The following is a 20965-nucleotide window of genomic DNA, read 5'->3' as shown; positions in this document are numbered from 1 at the left end:
AAAAAATATAATGGAAATTTTTCTAGTAAACAGTTTGTGCTTAAGGGGTTACACTACTAAAGAGCATAATAAATTAGCCAATTTCGGGAATTTTTCTAGGTGTAATAAAGAGATGAATCGAGTTCCTGTAAAATTGGATTTATAAGGGGAAGTGGGGCAATTCGGACCGCTGGCCAAAAGCGCATATATCATTTTCATGGCTGTCATGTAGCTTTGTTCTGTCTCACAAAATATTGCGGTTCTCAGTTTTCGTGTTCGTGTGCTAGGAGCGAATGTTGCTTCCCGATCAGAAACACATAACAAGAATATTTCAAAACTATATCTCCCCTTGTTACTTGTTATAATTTTCTGTTATTTTAACTACTAACGAGACCAAATTTATAACACAATATGTTACGAAAATTGCATTCTATTATAATCTTGTTATTTCATTCTGATCGGGTTCGGAGCGCATTTTTTTTGAAAAATGAGTACATCGAAAAACAATATTTTTGTTGGAAACAACAATTAATTAAATCAAGTGCATTATCATGATTTTGGATCTGCCGGATAATATCTTTTATTTATATCCTGTTTTGGGCGAGACTATCAACTGTTACTTAGGCCAAAATAGAAATTCATTTCTATTGCAAGAAATCGAAAAGAAATGGGTGGTCCGAATTGGAGCAGGTTTGGGGTAATTCGGATCTTTCATGTAGGGGAGACCGGGGCTAGTTGGCGGTGTTTTCAGTTTTCAATTTTTACTGCTTTGATGTAGGTAGATCTTGCAAAATAGAACACGCGGAATGGAAGAGCAGACTGTTGGCAACATCTCTGATTTTTTTAAAAGTGTTTGATGTATTGTCTCTATTTTTAGAGACAAAAATATGTGACGCGAAAAACCCGCCAACTTACCCCGGCCCCGGAGTGGTCACAACTGCCAATTCGTACTCATGAAATAGTTCACAAAACCATAAAACATTATTCATGTTTTCCATAAAACCATAAAACATTATTCATGTTCATGATTGCTAGTATATTAGTTACAACTCACCATTCGTGCTCGTGAAATAGTTCTCAAAATCAAAAAAAAAGTATTATTCATGAAAACGTGAACTGGTTCATGATGATAATATGCACGCCTGACCATTCGTGCTTGTAAAATAGTCCACAAAATGATAACATATTATCCATGGATTCATGATACCTAGTACATGACTAACGATCTATTTTGAGTGCTTATTATACTTAGAAGATATCCCTAATCTTTTTCAATTTTATGCAGTTCTGCACATGGCCATGAAATTTTCACGTGATCTCTTTCACGAAATTTTGATTTGGATTGCCAAGTGCGTTTGGTTTTTTACCAAAATATTCACATTTCTCGCCGGCAAACAGAACTTCTGTGTTTACTATCGAGACATCGTTCGATACCAGTCAGTTGATTAGCGTTTAGCGTTAGTGTCTAACAAGCAACAACTTGGTGCAGGTTTGGACTTATCTAACTAGCACTAAGTTGGTGTTAGTTACTGACGATGAGAATCTGAAATACTAAAAAGCTATACACAAATTTTCGTTTGTTCGGGTAAGTTATGTAGTCTTATAAGCCTAAGTGATACAAAATTCATTGTGTGGAGAAAAGGACAAAAACTGATTTCAAGGTACCTATCGATCGTAAATGTTAGTGCGAGTTACATTTTCGGACAGCTCGTTCACGTTTTCAGTACGCTCAGAGTAATCAAGAAGACATTGCGAGAGAAGTGAATTGAAATACTTGTAATACTAAAATGAACGATCATCATTCCGTTTAACTCTTGGTTATATTCGTAACGCATTATTTGATAGAATAGACCGTGTAAAAAAATGTTAATTGGAATATGCGCGTAAAAACTGTGTTAGTCCGAAAATTCGTGTAAAAGCAAGTTCTTTTGAATGCAAAAGACTTGGAAGATTTTTGGAAAAATGGAGGAGACAAATTTTGAAGCCACCTTTTGGATCGCACATCAACATGGGGTATTTTCAGAATGGCTTTGACATCGACCACGGACACCAACTCGTCTAAACCATTTAGAATATGCCCATTCCAAATATCTTCTAAGTGTTTGAACTCAAAATATTTTTCCACAAAAAAACGCGTGAGTTGGAAAATCCATCTAAAAGGACTTATATCCGCGTAGAAAAATCTGTTTCAGTTTTATTACCAGATACAATACTTTCCGTAAGTTTTTAACTGTTATGTGTCCGACGTGGTACCCGGGTACCTTTTTAGGTTTCAATGAAATTCCCAAATTTTTTACATAGCTGGAAGCTTTGTGACCTCTTAGAACTTCACTAAGTCATGCTTTTGGGCGTATAATATTGTTGATATAGTAAGGGTCTCCTGAATGTTTTTATTACGTAACAGGCTGACGTGGATACCCGGGTACCCCAAAACTGAAATGCTGATAAATACGGTAATTTCCAACCGATTTTGATAGTTTTAGGTGTTTTGGATTCGGGAACTCATCCCCTTTTAGGCTTGGTAAAAATGAATCAGGTTACTTTATTCGGTTCCCGGGAATCCGGAAGCATGTTCCAGTGCTGGAATATTATTTGTGAATTTTAATGGAATACTGGAAATATGGGTATCAATATTCTGGGAATTGCATCAGTAAGGTGTATTTCGTGGTTTTGGAACCATTTGGTGATTTAACCCCGGAACGGACATTCCAGAGCAGGTTCCCGTGGGGCCGTGAGTGGCCATTCCATTCTAATTCCGTTTTTCAAATTGCCATAGGGTCTCGTAACAATAACTAACAGACCCCCGAGACAAATTGAAGAGTTTTGATGCTCATATTGCTAGGACATTATTAAATGTTACAAATTATACTACTACTACTACTGGCATATTACTCCGGAAAATCCGGATTATTAAGAGCTAGATCTATTCATCCGGTTCAATTTTACAGAATCAAAAACGAGTTCCTGAATCCAAAACATCTAAAAGTGTCTAAATCGTTTAAAGGCAGCCATAGTTATGTGCATTTCAATTTGTGGGTTCCCGGGTACCGTAAACCGGGGTGACATTGATCACTTTTTGAAGTAATAATTACATATTTTTAGACGCAACACATTTTTGTCAAGTTTAATATTTTTAAACCATGTACTGATGTATGGAGAACAAGATTGGATGGTTTTACCTAAAATTCTCCGCTTCCAGCTATTTTTCCAAAAATGATTTCAAATTCAAGCCCGTTTTCGTATTTCGGGGTGACTTTGATAACCTACATGTTCACCCACATTAAGTTATTGATGTCAATGATTTTCATTCAAATGTTTGTTTAAACTAATTCTGGAAAGATACTCATTGTTAAATAGATGTTAATTGGTATTATACAAAGTATTTCAAAATACTGTACAATTCGAGTAAGCAAAATTCGTATAATTTGTGTCCAACTAGAAAAAAGAATTCTGAAAACTTTTAAAGCTGCTAAAATTGTTTAATTCAGTGCTTTATCAATGTAAAAAAAGTTTCATCCATTTTAACACGTTGGACTATTGAACAAAAAGAAATAGTGGGAATTTTAGCTTGAAATAATTTGAAATAATTGTCAACTAATTTCACAAAAAAATGTATTTAAAATAAGCAAACTCTTAAGAATAAATTTATATAAGTATAACAAATCAGTATTTTATAAGTTTAGAGTAAAAATCATTTCAAATTCAAATGATTCTGTAGACTATTCTGGTTTAATAAGCGATCTACGAAAAAAGTTTCAAGTGATCAAAGTCACGATGATCAAAGTCACCCCGGTTTACGGTACCTTCGTTGGCCTGTTAAAGATGATTCAACTTCTACTAATTGATGTATAAGATCTAGTCGGTTTTGCAAACACAAACATAAACAAAATTTATAAATTTATTTTCTTCCGTGGCGTGATTCAGAAAAATGCTATTCGGTCATAAATGGTTTACAATATCGCCTTGATGTCAAAGAGAAAGTAACAGGAAATGTTATGGGCATTCTGAAAAGCCTATTGTTGTTGATGAAGAAACGCGGAAAACTTATGAAAAGGTCGTAATAAAATAAAATAATTGTGTTGTTAAAACAAAATTTTAAATATTTCGAAAACTACATCTCAGAAAATTTTTGTTTTAAGCATTTTGATTTAAAATAACGTTTAGAATCATATTCAAAAAGAAAATTATGTTATCTTCAAATAGTATGAATTATAAATACTCTGAAAAAGTTTCTTTTACGTCTTTAAAACGATAAATATTAGATCGTTGATGGGGTAACGCGAATAACTTGTAAAAAGGGTACAATTGCACGAATTAATTGTTTTTGTTGGAACAAAATTCCAAATATCTCGAAAATTATTTCATTTCTGTAGATTTTTGTAAAAAGCATTTTGATTTAAAATGACATTTAGAATTATATTCTGTATTACAGAATTACAGGTTTGTATGCCAATTAGTATGACATTTAAAAACATGTATAAAGTTGTTGTTCGAAAAACCTTTTTACCGGTAAGTTCTCCATCATGCAAATGTTTTTGTTGACAAAATATAAAAAGTTTAAAAAATGGTATTTTTGCAATTGAAATTTTTAACATAATTTTTTTTAAGTGTATATTTTTTCGTACAGAAGTATTCATTCTCTGTAACGCATTCTCAGATAGTTTTGCTGTATAAAATATAGAAAAAGACCAATTTTTTTTTGAAATTAATGCGCGTAGAAACGTCTATGCTCTTTTAAAAAATTGCTCTTAAGTCAAAATAATCTTATTGATTGTGGAAAATGGACCTTAAGCAGCGTTATGCATTACATAAGATTCAATTTGATGTCCGAACAGAAAACAAAAACTTCGCTGAGCACCAAAAATAGTGACACAAATCGTATTCGTTATACAGTTCACGAAACAAGATACCGCGAATCAGTCGCACTTTAATGTGTCAGTTCATACTGTAGTAGTAACCTGAGTAAAAAATTCGATACTAATTAAAAACAGCATATCACGTTAAGACTAGGATAAATTATGAATATCATAATAACACTGCTAATATCATGAACATGAGTCACATTAGCCCACGTTTCGAATACGAAAATGAACTCAAGAATAAAATATCACGATAAATTGCGAAACTCGTGACTAAGATCCTGAATTCATGAAAATAAATAACACTACTTATAACTAAAATGCCAAAAATCGTGACCAAGATCCTAACATTGTGAGCATAAATCACACTACTCGTGATAAAAATATCAAAAATCGTAACTAAGATCCTGAAATCATGAACACTAATCACACTACTGTGTGAAATATCACGATAACGTGTATAGAAATTACGAAAATCGCGACCTGAAATCATGAATATAAATTACACTCCGATAGTAAAATCATGAACAAAGTATCACGGTAACGCGACAGGAAATTACGAAAATTGCGCAAAATCATGAACAACGTTTAACTGTCGGTTCTTTTAGTTGATATAGTTTACACCAGAGCTGCTAATTTTCAACAGGTTTGTTTGAACTTGAAGGAGGAACCAATCTCAAATCATGCCCTACGCTCAAACCGCAGGTGTTAGTTGCATCATTCATTCAAACAGCTTAGCCGATCAATGATTTTCCATTCATTTTCAATTTCATTGGTCCTGTGAATATCTCTCTACTAGGGTGGTACTGACTATGTTTTTCAAGCAAAACTACCATGAACATACTACACACTGTTCATGTAAGCTTAAAAATACTAAACATGTCAACATTTAACCTAAGCTACAGAGCAGATGATAGCTTTGGTTGGTGAATGAGAAGGAATCAATTTGAAATGAAGGCGATCGATTTGGTCATGAAAATCCCGCCAACTAGAAAGTGAATGATTGAGAGAGGCTTTGAATTTGAATCCTGGTTGCAGTAGATTCGACTGAAAGTTGACATTTGAAAATGAAAATTTGAACCAGTTAATCCAGGTACTACCGCGGTATACTTGAACCAAGGCTTTGTTCCAAAATTTAAAGGAAAACTAAAATATTGTAAAAAGTTACTCAGGAATTTTAGAATGTTTGCAATAGTTTTGTTTTCGAAATTTCAAGTATCGTCTTGCAAATACCTATGAAGTTTTGCCCAGACAACAGAAAAGTTTCGTAATTTTCATGATTAAAAGGTACTATACCTATGTATTATTCGCGATTTTTAAGTGTATACTTTAAGGCTCATGCAAATTAATAATGTATTCACTGGCTTCCTAATTCTTCGGAATCATATAGCTGCTCTTGATATTTTAACTTATCACAGTGCTTTAAGGAGTATTGTAAATGACGCTATTAAAACGACTGGATTTTCACGTTAGAAGGAGATTCTTTGTCCCTATGGAATGCGCATTATGCTTATCGATCCACCTCATTTCGGTTCTTCATACAGCGATCATTTGAAAGTTGTTTGCTAGCAAAATTTGAACCTTGTGTGAAATATCAGTAGAAATTAAAATTTCTTCCTGTTCGTGGTGCATTCTTCCCCTTTGTTGTGGTGTACCGTTGTTACTGTGCATTTTATCCCCACACGAATGCGTTTTGACCTACACTGAAAATAATCGACACTATAAAACCATATGCAATTAAACATCACTTTCATGTGCGTTCTCATGTTAAAAAGAAAAAGAAATTTTTTCCCTTTGAATTTCACATAAAAATCCATTAAAAAGCATTTCATATGGTGCTTCAAATCAAACAAATTCCACGTGAATACGACATATTTATCCATTGAATGTTCATTGCCAAACTATTGAGTCGTAAAGTATGAACTTTCCACATGACATTCGCATGAAAAATATGTAGGGTAAATGTACTATAATTCGCCCCCCTAAAACATTTGTTTGCAGAAAAACTTTAAATTTCAACAATTTTGAATTGCTCTAACTAATTTTATTTTATCATTCTCATCACGTATCATATAGTATCCAATAATCCTGAATAAAAGTGATTTCAAACATTAAATTAACGAAAAAAGAACAATATTCTAAATCAAGATGTGTTTCAATTTTCGTCCCCCTAAATTTAATCTTCGCCCCCCTCTTGCTCTATTCTTCGCCCCCGTGCGCCCACACACAATTTCACGACTTTTATCATGCTACAATATCACAGAATTGGTAATAGAGAAAAGATTAGACAAATCCAGATTATATTTTCAAAAACTGACTATCAAACAAATAATACGTTAACTTACAAGCTCTTGTATTTATAATCTTGTTATGTTGTGTTGTGTTGCGAAACGAGCGAGAAGCACTCCAAGTTCGTTCGTTCGCGAGCGTGTACGAAATATGATATGCCCATGATCGCATATTTGTCCCGTCTTCTATGGGATTTCCTATCTTTATGGGACTGATTTGCGGTCATGTGCAGAGCATGCCTAGCGCTCTTCATCGTTCGCGACTTGGTGAAGCAAAATCTCGAGCGGGAATCCTCGCAAGAAACCCAAGCTTTCATCTAGTATGTAGGGCATATCCAGGAAGCTTTTCTCGCAAAGTCTCGTGTGCTTTGTTATCTCGCAAGCGAGAAATGCGTTGAAGAGCACTCGCGAGTGTGGATGCACGAAGAGCATGGACTACTAATGGCATATTCGTTTTGGACAGTGCACTACACCGGTGTAGTCGGTGTTACACTCATTCAAACTTGGGTGTAATCAGTCTATCTCTTTCTTTGCACTACACCGGTGTAGCACCAAGAAAACACGAAAACGCCATAAGAGTGTTCTCGATATTTCGCGCGAACAAGGAAGGCGATGTACGCGCCAACGAAAGAGAATAGCAAAAACGAACAAACCATTCGTTAACTAAATATCATTATTAGAAAAATACTCTAAATGCTAGAAAAATCAAGACACCCAAGGCTTCTCACTATATTTTCGTAACTGCACAAGATTAAAAATTTATTTGGAATTATCAACTGATATTCTTTGTGTAAATCATGAATGAAACAGATATATTTTTTGGTAGTTGACTTGGAGCAACAATTTCAATTTCTTTCAAATATTTCGAATATACGCAAAATGACTACAGATGCTTACTTAAATTAAAAGGATATATGTGTAGATACGAAACAATAACTATTCTTTAGTCTTTCTTATCGTTATACGCAAAACTACTCCATGTGCAATGGAATACCCAATACACATGAGACAATTATACGTAGAGTGGCAGTATAAGTTCTTAAGAATGTTTTTCCAAATTATTATAAATATCCAAGTAGTAGAACCAACATTATGGCGTATTTCATTATTCCCTAATGAGGTCTCGGGTATATACTAGAAACTTTGCACGTGATTATCTCGAAATCATGGTTTCCAAAAACGTCTTTGCTGTGACTACGATTGCCGAAAATGTTTTCAACCGATGTCTCTTAGACAAAACGCGCTTTTGTGAAAATGGTTATAACTTCGACAATTAGGGTGGATGTACCAATAGTCGCATACTCAAGGAAAACTTTGGCTAAAAATCGATGAATAGACCTATGGGCAATGTTAAAACATTAAACAAAAGCTTTCAATCCCTACTTCATAGGAAAAATATAAAGATTGTTTAATAACCAATTTATGTATTCAAAACCGCTTGTACTACTATAGGAACACATGTACCAATAGTGATGCAATCGCTAATTTCTGGTCCTATTGTTGCAAATCCCATTGATTTCTTATGGGACTTGCAACTATAGGTACACTATGTCAACTATAGGTGCAAGGAAGCACTTATTCAAAGAACATCAACTTTTTAAAAGTTTTTTTTAGCAAATTTCAAGGATACCAGTTTTATTGTTGCATAATTTTAGGGCGATGAATCGATAAAAAAATATTTGTTGATGATTGGTACCTTAGTTAGACGTATAACCCACTACTGAAACTATTGGTGCACCTCAACTATAGGAGCACCCACCCTATTAATATTTATTCATGTTCACAAGTGGGTTTTGCAAAATAGACATTGTACTACGCTAGACGTATGATAAGTATTTGATATAAATAAGGCTACATACCTTCATAAAATTTCAAATTTTTCCCTTTTGTCCTGCACCTCAATATAAAAAATCCCTTAATCACAGACAGAAACTCCGTTGTATTTGTTTTCATTAAGGCTTTCCAAACGAATTAATTTTTCGCTTGTTTCTCTATAAACTATTAAAAAATGAATGGAGAGGTTGTATTTTGATAGGTTTTGTCTTCCTTACAGAGAAAGCCTAGAAACCTGCTCGGTGCTGTTTAGAATCCGCACATCATGAATGTACATTCGTAAAACATCAAACATTACGTTTGTAAAAGGTTTTCTAATTATAATTGATATAGTTTAATTGAATTGTTAATAACATATTTAAGAAATCGAAAACAACTGCGCTGGATTCAAAGATAGATTGTAGAATCTGATTATCTTCACTGCAACTGAATAGGCAGAGAGCAGTCTTGTGGCGCTCTTATTTTTCCAGTATATAAAAAAGGTACTTTCGTTTAGTTACCAAGTAGTTATAGATATTGACCTTAGAAAGAGTGAATAGCTCTGTAAATAGCGAAAAGCGAAACGAAAACAGGTTATGGTATTTTAGAAAATTGTCTATTTCAGCCATCTATATTACTTTCGAGAACATCAGAAATCGCTTGAAGCTCCATAATAGAAGTTATGGTGAAAAAACTGTTTTTGAGGGGCCTTTCACAAACAACGCCCTGTATCTCGAAAACCAAGAGCTTCCGAAAGAAATCTTCCTGGTAAGTTTCTCTACAACTTAATTGAAGTGAGTATTTTTCTATCTAAATTATTGAAGAAAATAAATTTCGTAACTAACTATTAAGAGGATTAGTCAACGATCCGATGTGATTGAAAGAAAGAGCGTTTTATTTCAAGAAATTTCCTCAAAGACTTCACATAACTAAAATCAATAGTCTACTTTGTGACCACTGTGGAACGGGGCGAAAATAGAAACCCATACGAAGAAAAGAACGCTATATGGGATTTCGCCAGGGGCGAAGATTAGAATTGAGTTTCATCTTGCGTTAATTTTCGACACTTTTTAAAATTGTTCAAACTTAATTAAAGAAAGGTAATAATCGCGGATGTGCGTTTACATGTATTCCTGCAATGCTTAAAAACATTACTATTGAATATTGTAACGCTTACTCACAAAATTTATAAAACTTTCCCCGCGATAAAAAATTGTCACCATTTTTAGTTTTCAGGAAAATAAGTGCTCTACAGGTATTACTTTATTTACGACTAAAAATACGTTATGAAATATTTTTGTTGAAAATAGGGCAGTTTTCACATTTTATTCGACTTAGTTTGTTTTTCAGTAATAGTCGAAAGCGGAGTTCCAGATCGTAAAGCAGATAGAATTATTTATAATTGTTCTGCAAGGGGGGCGAAAATTAGGGAGGGGGCGAAGAATGATACTTGTACCCTAGTGCATTTCTACATGTAAAATAATCGATTTCACAAATTCTTCTGCCAATGAAATCTATAAGCAAAACAAAGTGATATTCACGTGTAATTAATTTGGAAAATTTAGTCAATGGTGTTTCTTATGATTTTGATGTGCTTTTCACACCATGTTCGCATGAATTTCATTTTAAAACCATATTTCCCACACTCGAATGGATATTCAAGTGGCAACCGTGTGCATTTCATGTGTTTGTGGATTGAAATAATTCAATAGATTTCCACTTGATGTTAACGTGTTAAGTTTTTTCAGTGTATCAATATTTAAAAGACTAATTGAAAGTATTTCGGAAAAATGTAATATTTTTTATGTTTTTGAATATTTGGCGTTATGATTGTGTTTGTTAAAAAATATGTAAATAAAATGATGCAAGGTGCACTTTGCACCTTAAGGAGCAAATTTTGGGTAAAACAATTTTCCTCTCCCAATGAAAAAATGGGCAAACCACATTTGTTCTTGAAGGGCACAGGACCTCCTTAGTTGAGGAAAACTGGATTTCACTTAAATTTTTCTCCTTAGGGAAAAATATAGCAAAATGTATCTAGCATTGGCTTGCTAAGCCGAACCAAATGTGTTTCGATTTCATTAGCCCTCATCAGCTTCAAAATGATCTCCTCTGCTTGCGGGACATCACGCTTAACTGATGGTTTGCTCAGTTAGTGTCTATAACTAATTCAGTAATAGGTTTTGTACACATCACGGGCAAATGTGGTTTAACTGAATTTTCTCCTTAGGAGAGATGTTTCAGCTCTCTTCACCCAAAATTTTCTCCATAGGGAGAAATATAGCAATGTGTAGGAATAACCAGTTACACTGACTCAGTATCACTCTTCAGATACGGCGTAGCTCGGGTGTTCTGGAATCAGTACACCGTGCGTCGAGTGAAGAGAGCTAAAGTATTTGTTTTGCTGTGGGCGAATCTCCACACCAATTCGCCACCAGATAGCTCTTTAGGTTTGACTGAAAGCTTCTTAGAAAATCAAAACAGTGGGGTCTCTAGCACATATGTCCTTCATGATAATACGGATAATGTCTTTATTGTTTAAGGGGGCGTCTGGTGTAAAATGCTCAAACCGAATGTAATTTTGTTTTACGATTTTGAAGGCACAGCAACAATGGACCTCTTGTGCAATGTTAAGGTTTATTTATATATTCGTTATGTACGAAAAAAAATATTTTCAGTCACGCAGAGCCACACAAACGAGCGTTCCAAGAGTAGACATCCAACCATTTCCACGTCGAGGATCTCCACGGCGGACATGATAACTCTTGATAAAATTATCCGAAACAGGAAATTCAATAAGATTTACACTTACACTTGTAGTTACTCGATGAACCAAAGATAATAGAAAAAAGTTAGATTTTCGGAAAATAGTATCATAAAACACAAAAATTCATTTTTAAAAATAAAATTCGCTCACTTTTCTTCAAAACAATGGGGATAAAAATTATTCAGTTTTCCTAGGTTCGACGACTGGCTACACATATTTTGCATACTCATAAAAAATCAAATCATTCCGTTGAATCGTTTTTGAGTTATCGTGTCCACCAATTTGAAAAATGCGGTTTCGGCGAACAATCTATCTGCGGGGTGACAGCAATTATACGCGAGAAACGCATTATTGTTTAGAACAAAAGAAGGTCAGCGTGGCAACTGAGATTGTGTGAGACTATTCTAGAGGTTCGATACTAACAATTAAACGAATAAAAAATCATTTTTACTCATTACAGCAGACGCTCCCCTTAATGCTGTATATTTAACGTTAAATGAACTGTGACTTATTATTCTTTCCAATCTAATAATTCACCATAATTCCTTTCCTTATTTGTCCTCATTGGATACTGGTACCTTTTGTGTTTAAAAGCAATAATATACCTACAATTAATGACTGGAAACTTTTCGACTAAATTATTTCAAAACAGACCCAATTCAACATTTTGTTTATCCTGATTGGTTGTAATAACATCAATTGAACTCGCCAAGGCCAGCCAAACGGTGGAAATAAATCAAAAACGAAAGAAACGGAGTGAAAACCAAAACACTCGGAGGATCCGCTTCAAGTACCACGAAATAGTAGCCTACACAAAGCCCGAACCGAGCCCCCGTGGTGGGTAAACGGACCCAGCCACATTTTCCACTCCAACCGAACACACCGCGAACTCACTACTCACCTTTACTATCGATAATTTCTGTACATTCTCTTTGTCTTTCCATGGCAGCTTTCTTCTGTAAGTCACCGTGGTAGGCAACGTTGGAGATGTTTTTCGTGTTTTGCTTGATTCGCAGTGTTTCGGGATCGTCAGCGACCTTGTTTTGTTGTTGTTGTTGTTGATGATGTTGGTTTAGTTTAGCAGTATTTCACCATTCCGCCAAATCCATTCGAAGAGCGGTCCGCACCGAAACAAGAGCACATCCGGGGGCCGAAAGTTTTCCGGTCGGTTCAATGGGTTCGTCGTTCGTGATTTGTTCAAGTTCCGCCAAGAGGTTTGTTTGGTGGTTGTTTGTTTGTTGTCGATGTGCGCGAATAGCATGCGAAGACGGTTATCATCATTTGGTGCGCCGAGCATGGTAAAAGAAAGAAAAGAGAAAAAAACACAGAAAACGAAACTTGGATTAAAGAGTTCCACGGGTGTACTAATTTAATTGAAATTTTGCGAGCAAGAAAGTGTCGGTCGATTAGAAATGTTCCCCTCTCGAAAAAAGTGAAATGGAATGTGGGGTTTTCCTCGTTGTATGTTGAATGATTATTCAGCAAACAATCGCGTAGCTCGTTGAACGAGGTGATAATCAGCTTTTTTGAAGGTTGTTTCTGTTTTGATTTTCGGATAGAGAAAATTGAATTGAATAATCATGAGAGTGCGAACAGTTTTATATTGAGGTTTAATTTGAAATGTTTCGTTTTAGGCGTACTGCGAACAAGCGTACAGTTTTTTCACTTTCTTACCGGATCGGGTTTGAAAAACACATTTGAAACAAGGGAATATATTATAAACCTATTACAAGTTCCTTACTAAATTCATTTGAGAAACCTTATATTTCTTATTAGATCTTCAAATAGACTACTTCTCATCGATACAATCTTGAAGTAACCCTAATATTTATTCAAGACGAATTTTATATATTTAATGGTTCTTAAAGTTATTAACCAAGTACGTCTTTTGGTACGGTTTTATTGAATATTTAGTGCTTGCCTCTTATGAAATACTCATTCAAATCAATACACTTACCATCAAGGTCTCACAAGAAAGTTGTGTCAAGAGAAATAAATTCTCTGAATTTTTAAAATGAGTCACGCATATTTATAATGCAACGAGGCCATAAATAGCAAAATAGTATTGGGGAATCTTTAACTAATGTACTATGAGTATAATAATTATAGGTTATTTCGTTTCACCGGTGACCGAGACACGTGTGCGATATTACTCCTTAGTGGAGAAAAAATTAGGTAATTTTTTTTTTCTCCACTAAGGATAAAATTGTTTAAAGCCACATTTTCTCGTGAAGGGCTAAACTAAACTGGAGCGTTTTGGAGCTAGTGCCAATCCGGTGCTAGCTTAATCCTGTCATTTAGTTAGTGTCGCATTCTGATTGGAGGAACTCGAAAAGCATCTCCATTCCTAATTTAATTGTGGGTTTTGTACCCTTTACTGGAAAATGTGGTTAGAGAAGAGGAGAAAAATAGTTTTTACCTAAATGTTTCTCCACTAAGGAGAAATATAGCATAGTGATGGATATACGTTATTCAGTCGTCTCAAAGATCCTCCAAAGGTTCAAGGGCACAGTATTTTAAAACGCCGTCTTCGCGCTCAAAATCAATAACGTGTAAACCGTTTACTACAAAAGTAAAGTTTGTTCGGAGAAGTTTTTATCTTTATGATTGATTGCACTTCTATAGGGATACACAGTTCAGTGATTAATCCACCTATAAGTGGAACTCAAAATTTATTTTCCATAGTAATTTGTGACTTTATGTCTTCAATAAAATTGTAGCAAGATCAATTGCATAGGCATTTTATGTCTAGCTATAACAGTTCTTGAGTAATCGATAATTTTATATGGAACTATAACTTTAAACGTCATTCTATTACATTCTTTGTATCTTCTACAAAGTTTTTCGCTGTATTAAAACATGTGCTTTTGCTTCTTATCTGTTGAATTTAAGAAGATACAAAATCCCCCCAGTTGAACAAACAACACGAAGTCGGAAACGATCGGTAAAAATTTGGAAAAATTTCACCGCCGGTGATCACATCGTCGCACAGTGGTTTTTTTCGTCAAAAGTGTGCGAAAACGGTAAAGCGTACAGCAATGCTGTCTTCTGGAATGTTTTAAAACTACCCAAGACCTTCATTTTGATACTATAGTTATAGTGATTAATCTCCTTTGAAGTTAGATTTTGCATATAAATTTTCCAAAATATAAAAACCTGTTTTAATTCACCTAATGGTGTAATTGTGCCTTTCTCATTTATTCAATAGCTGGTTACATATTTAATATAATTGTGAAAATGTCTTTTACATTCTTATTACACTTTGCACATATTTACAAGGGCACGACTACAACAAAACTCATGAGCCACATGTTGACCATTACGTCCTTTGAACAAAAATATAATATTTAAATGGATAAATAAGCATGATTTAAATGTTGTCTTCGTGTTAACATATTTTGGAATGCAGTGGGACCTTGGGACCTGTAGCCCCCCTCCCCCCTTTAGCTGACACTTCTATCTAATCTGTCTGAAGCTTTGGTAAAAAAATGGACTGCCTGAAACTAACTCAATTGCAGTGAATGCGATCCGTCAGTGCATTAGCAGTGCGTAATATACGCACTAGTTTTGTACATACACATATTGTGGTTCTGATGAAGAATGATGTTCACAATGCCTTTGATGGTTCCTGAAATTAATAAATTTCCTTTTTCCTTTGAATCTTAATGATTTTCATTCATATTTTTCCATTTTTAGTAAATTTTTAGTGAATTTGAGATTTGGTTTAAGAAAATCGGTTCAGTCATCACCGAGTAATCGATGTGACTAATTCTGGAATACGTCCAGAACCCGAGAATTCCGAAACTGTCGATAATGGACAATATATTCAAAGAATCTTTGGTTGGCATCAGTGATTTATACTTCCAAATAGAAATGATGTGATCTAGACTTGCAAATAGAAATGGATTTTTAACCATTGAAGTATTACGGTTGTATCGGTTTATATGGGAAATTCCTATGTGGCCGCAATAACCAACCTGTAACTGTGTAATCAAATGTCGGATATAAATGAAATTCAATGGCAGTTCATGGGAGTATTGTATCTTTAATTCGAAATTTGTAAAAATCGGCCAGGAATTCCCTGAGAAAAAGGTGAGACATTAACTTACGAACTTGGAAAGTACCCGGGGGCTTCGAGAACCGTCATAGGTGGCCAATGCGGTCAAAGCTGCTTAAAATCATCATTAGTGACCAAGACCCGCAAATTCGAGTTATGTTGCACCCATTTCAATATGTATTACACCGCTTGGACATCATGGTGTTACCATATTATATGGGAATTTGCTGGGTGACCGCACTCTTCAACCCGTCACTCCGGAGCCACAAGTCCGATCGACAAAAAAATCAATAGCAGCTTATGGGAATGTTATACCTTTTATTACAAATGTCCGATTCGGTTCAGCCATCTCTGAGAAAAGTGGGTGAGTTTAGAAAATTGAATGATATATAAGACTCGGCCCTCCGGGTCTCGGTTAAAAAGTCGGCTTTCAGTGATGGCATATCCTTTCTATTGAGAAAGGCAAAACACAAATATTGAAGAACTTGTTTTTACGAACATGTTTACTGAAGACCCAAAATCTCTATTTATACTACACTCGAGGTTATTGACCGTTGTTTGTGAATGACATTTTTTTTCAACATAACTTCATAAATATCTTAGATACAGCTTCAATATGTTCAACAAAGTTGTTCGTATTATTAAGATACGTATCTTTGCAGATCATCGGTCTATATCTCTTGCGACTTAGAAGTTATTGAGTAATTTTTGGTAAAATTAGCAAAAGTTTTGAAGATAATAACTTTTGAACGGGTAAAAACGGGCAGCTAGCTTTGGTTGCAGTTAGAAGTGCTCAACATTATAAAACTGAATATAGTTTCCTTGTCTATCGTTGTCTCCAGTACAGTTGTAAATGGTTTAAAATAACTATAGTTTTTTTTTAAAAACGTCTAATATTTCCCTACTCTCAACTCAACTCACTCAACTAACTCAAAAATGGAACAGCAGATCAAATCTTGTCCAAAGAATTTTTTCATATACGTCAAAACTAAATATCCCATCAACAATGCACTTGGATGACAACGTACATGATAGCTCGGAAGAAATCTGCAACCTATTTGCAACATTCTTTCAAGAAATATATACGACTTTTTCTGAACAAGACCGTGATCGCAATTATTTCGCTTTTCTCCATTTTCCTATGGATATTAGTGTCAATCATGTCATAAGGGAAGACATTTTCAATGCTCTAAAACATTTAGATGCATCGAAAGGTTCTGGTCCTGATGAAATCCCACCATTATTTATGAAAAACCTAGCAACCGAGTTAGCTGCCCCATTGTTCTGGCTGTTTATATAAGACATATTGCAATCTGGACTGTTTCCTAAAATATGGAAAAAATCGTTTTTACTACGTAAGTATCGTGGGATAGCCATAATCTCCTGTTGTCCGAAACTTTTCGAATCAATCATTAACGAAAAAATATTTCTTCAAATAAAAACAGAATGTTATTCAATAACCTTTAGTCGAAAACGACAAACACCAAATGTTGAGATTACCTTAGGAAATCAGACTGTAGTAAAATGTGAAAGAGTTAGATTCTAAGTTAAATTTTATTGATCATTATAACACAATTATACACAAAGCTAACAACATGCTCAGTGTAATAAAACGCTTTAGCTATCATTTTGAAGATCCTTATACAATAAAAAACATTATATATTGCATATGTTAGGTCGATATTGGAATATTGCAGTATTATTAGGTGCCCTTCTTCAAGCAGACATGAAGAACGAATAGAATCGGTACAAAGACAGTTTATATTATTTGCCCTTCGTAAATTAGGATGGACAGCATTCCCTCTGCCATCTTATGAAGCACGCTGCTTGATTATCAATATTTAAACATTAAAGGAGCGTCGCGAATTTGCAATGCTTTCATTCATTAATAATGTCGTTTCGCATCGCATCGATTCAGCTGAACTTTTATCCAAATTGAACTTTTATGCACCCTCACGACAGCTACGAAATCGAAGTATATTTTTTTAATAACTCCTTTTCGCACAAACTATGCAAAATATAGCCCCATAAATCGAATGATGTCTATTTATGATCACTATTGCGACTCAATTGATTTTACAATGTCTAAACTGAAACTAAAACAATATTTATTACGCAAAAGAAATTCTAACGCGTAGGAGGATGTTTCTGTAAAAGCCGAAATTGCTTCATTTGCATTAAATTCACGGAATATACACATTAATAATTAACGAAAACTATAGTCTACATCGATTGACGAAATAAATAAATAAATAAATTACTATAATTAAAGTTATAAGCAAAAGCCGCCATCTTGGTTCATTTCTGTGATTTACCGACCAGCCATAATTAAAATGGAGGTTTTCACAGTTTTGTTGTAACCAAAAAGCACCAACTTGGATTTCAAAATACTCAACTCAATCATCAAATTACATCACCTGCTAACCACCCCCCTTTCAAATCATACCCATACTGATAGTTGCTTTTACTGTTTTGTTGTAACCGGAAGACGCCATCTCGAATTTCAAAATGACATCAATCATGAATTACCGCCATCTACTCACCAACCCCTTTCAAATGATACCTATATTGATAATGATTTTCACTGGTTTGAGGTTTTGAGCTACCTGAAACCGATATCTTGGATTTCGGATTGCTTCAATCATCAATCTCCAACATTTCCTGACCACTCCTTTGCTAATGACACCCATATTGATGATAGTTTTCACTGTTTTGTGGTTACCGAACGCCACCATCTTGGATTTCGAAATGGCCTCAATCATCAATTTCCATCACCTTGTTGATGATTTGCACTTTGTTGTTACCGGAAACTGCCATCTTGGATTTTAAAATTGCCCCCATCATCAATTTACGGCATCTGCTGACCACCCTGTTTCAAATGATACTCATATTGATTGAGACTTTCACTATTTGGAGGTAACCGGAAGCCGCCATCTTGGATTTCAGTGTCCTCAATCATCAATTTCTAGCATTTGCTGACCACCTCCTTTCAAATGATAGCATTCATGATAATTTTAGCTCTTCTGTGGTTACCGGAAGCCATCTTGGATTTCAAAACGGCCTCAATAATTTATTTCCATTATCTGCTGATCAGCCACTTTCAAATAATCCCCTTATTTATGGTGGTTTTTACTGTTATGTGGTAACCAGAAATTGCCATCTTAGATATCAAAATGGACTTAACCATCAATTTCCGTCATCTAGTGACCACCCCTTTCAAATGGCACCCATACCCATATTGATTGTGATTTTCAACCCCTTCCAAGTGATTCCCATATTGATGGTGGTTTTTACTGTTTCATCTTTTTGTGACAGTCAAATAGCGCCATCGTGGATTTCAAAATGGTCGCCACCATCAATTTTCGGCATCTGCTGATCACTCTCTTTCAAATGCCACCCAGATTGATAGTGTTTTTCATTTTTGTAAATACCGCAAACCATTTCCTACTGATCAGCCACTTTCATCAAATGACATGCATATTACCACCGCACTCTTGGATTTTAAAATCGCTTTAATTGTCAATTTCCGTTACCATTTGATAGGATCGGCATCGACATCCCACTATCTCTTTTTACGTGCCATAAGGGCTACAGACATCACTCTGGTCGTAATATATCAATAGCCCTTACTTTAAGTAGTTGACACCAATCACTCAGTAATAGTAATTCATCCCACGAATGCGTTGGACATTTGTTCAACAAACTCCCAATATTTCGAATGGGATGTTGATGTCAAGCGAACAAGACAAAGCTTGGATATCACCGTCTCTGTTTATCCTCTAGCAACGCAAAATTATTTTTTACTGGTTACTTCCTACGATATCTATATTTATCTGACTTGAATACAATCTTTCAGAAGATTAAAAATTTCTGCATTCGAATTAACACTCTAATATGTATTCTACTTCACTCTGGTTATGTCCCTAACATCACCCATCAATCTGTTTTATATAGCAACACTGAAACTACTCCGACATGCAGCATTATTCTCATTCACCAAAATCTCGAAATAAATCTCTGACGATTCATATTTCACTAGGCTCAGTCAAATCTGTCCGTATTTAAAGCTTTGTTATAAGAGCCATTGTGACAAAAACGCACTACGTAAAGCCGAGTCAATTTTTTTTATATTTCACAATTTTTTTTAATAAAGATGTAAAATCATGAAGGTTGATTTACAATTTTTTTTATAAGTTCTAACTAGGTTATTATGTTTGCTGTGATGATGATGTATTTTATTTGTTGCTTACATTTAAGAAAAGAAAATGAGATGCCTTCTGAAGCCTTATCCGCGTGTTTGCTAACCAGATAGAGACTGTTCTGAAATTGAACATAGTTGCCAGGGCAAACAGAGTATCGGGTTGAATTTAAGCTTTAGTACTTTTGTTGTGATCAGGGTCTGGAATTGATGATGGAGTTGTGTTGGCTTTGCTCGACGATAGGACGAATTTCTGTTATCACTGCGCTGGTAGCATCAATAACGGGGTTAGTTCGTTGGGAATGGCCTCGATGATTCTTTCTGATATGACAAGACTTCGGATTCAATTCCCGAGCAATCTAAGATGTTTCCAGATGAAAGTTTATCTGTATTGAAGTTAGTGCTGGATTAGGCTAGGATCTGATGTTGATGATATAAATGGACTTAGCTCTGCACTGCCACCAAACTCGATACTTTCCATCATTAAGGTAGTAAAGACGTCTTGGTCAGACGGGAGGATTCTTGCGTATTATTATCGGTAATCGGGGTTCAATTTCCGATTCCATCAAGTGTCTTCCCGGAATGGAAATTTTCTTGACGGACCCTGGTTATTTGCGAAACATTCGAAACCTATTTGGTTACGAACTTTTGAAGGAAAATATATTCCTGCAAATAACCAGTCCATATTTGTTTTGTTGATTGGTTTAGTTAAAAATCAATTCTCGTGAGTTTTTTGAAAAGGGCCAATAAGCATACTGTCAAAATTCACTTTGAAGGAAAATTCCCGAAAAAACAATTCTCGCCGATCATAAATCACAGAAGTAGACGAAAACTTTTTTCTTTCATTAAGTCTTAACAATCGTTCTCGGAGAGTTACGGTTTGTACGGAATTTTCCCTCAACGATAATTTTTACAATATGCTTATTGGCTATTTACAACAAAAAACACGCGAGAATTATCTACTAAATAAATTGTTCAGCTCACACCTTCGTAGGGGAATGATGT

General features: G+C 34.9%; 1 protein-coding gene across 3 annotated transcripts in view; it reads right to left on the bottom strand.

The window, feature by feature from the left end:
* The window catches only part of LOC131691940 (LIM and SH3 domain protein Lasp), a 174398-nt gene that overhangs the window by 26187 nt on the left and 127246 nt on the right, over positions 1-20965 (bottom strand). For all 3 annotated transcript variants that reach the window (XM_058978717.1, XM_058978719.1, XM_058978720.1), the window contains one exon: positions 12607-12742. In XM_058978717.1, coding sequence (XP_058834700.1) covers positions 12607-12742 — 136 coding nt within the window. The remainder of the gene's footprint in view (positions 1-12606; positions 12743-20965) is intronic.

The sequence above is a fragment of the Topomyia yanbarensis genome, chromosome 3 (genome assembly GCF_030247195.1).
Source record: "Topomyia yanbarensis strain Yona2022 chromosome 3, ASM3024719v1, whole genome shotgun sequence".
Classification (NCBI taxonomy): Eukaryota; Metazoa; Arthropoda; class Insecta; order Diptera; family Culicidae; genus Topomyia; species Topomyia yanbarensis.
Note: the sequence above shows the minus strand (reverse complement) of the source record. Positions and strands in the feature narration are given on the sequence as shown.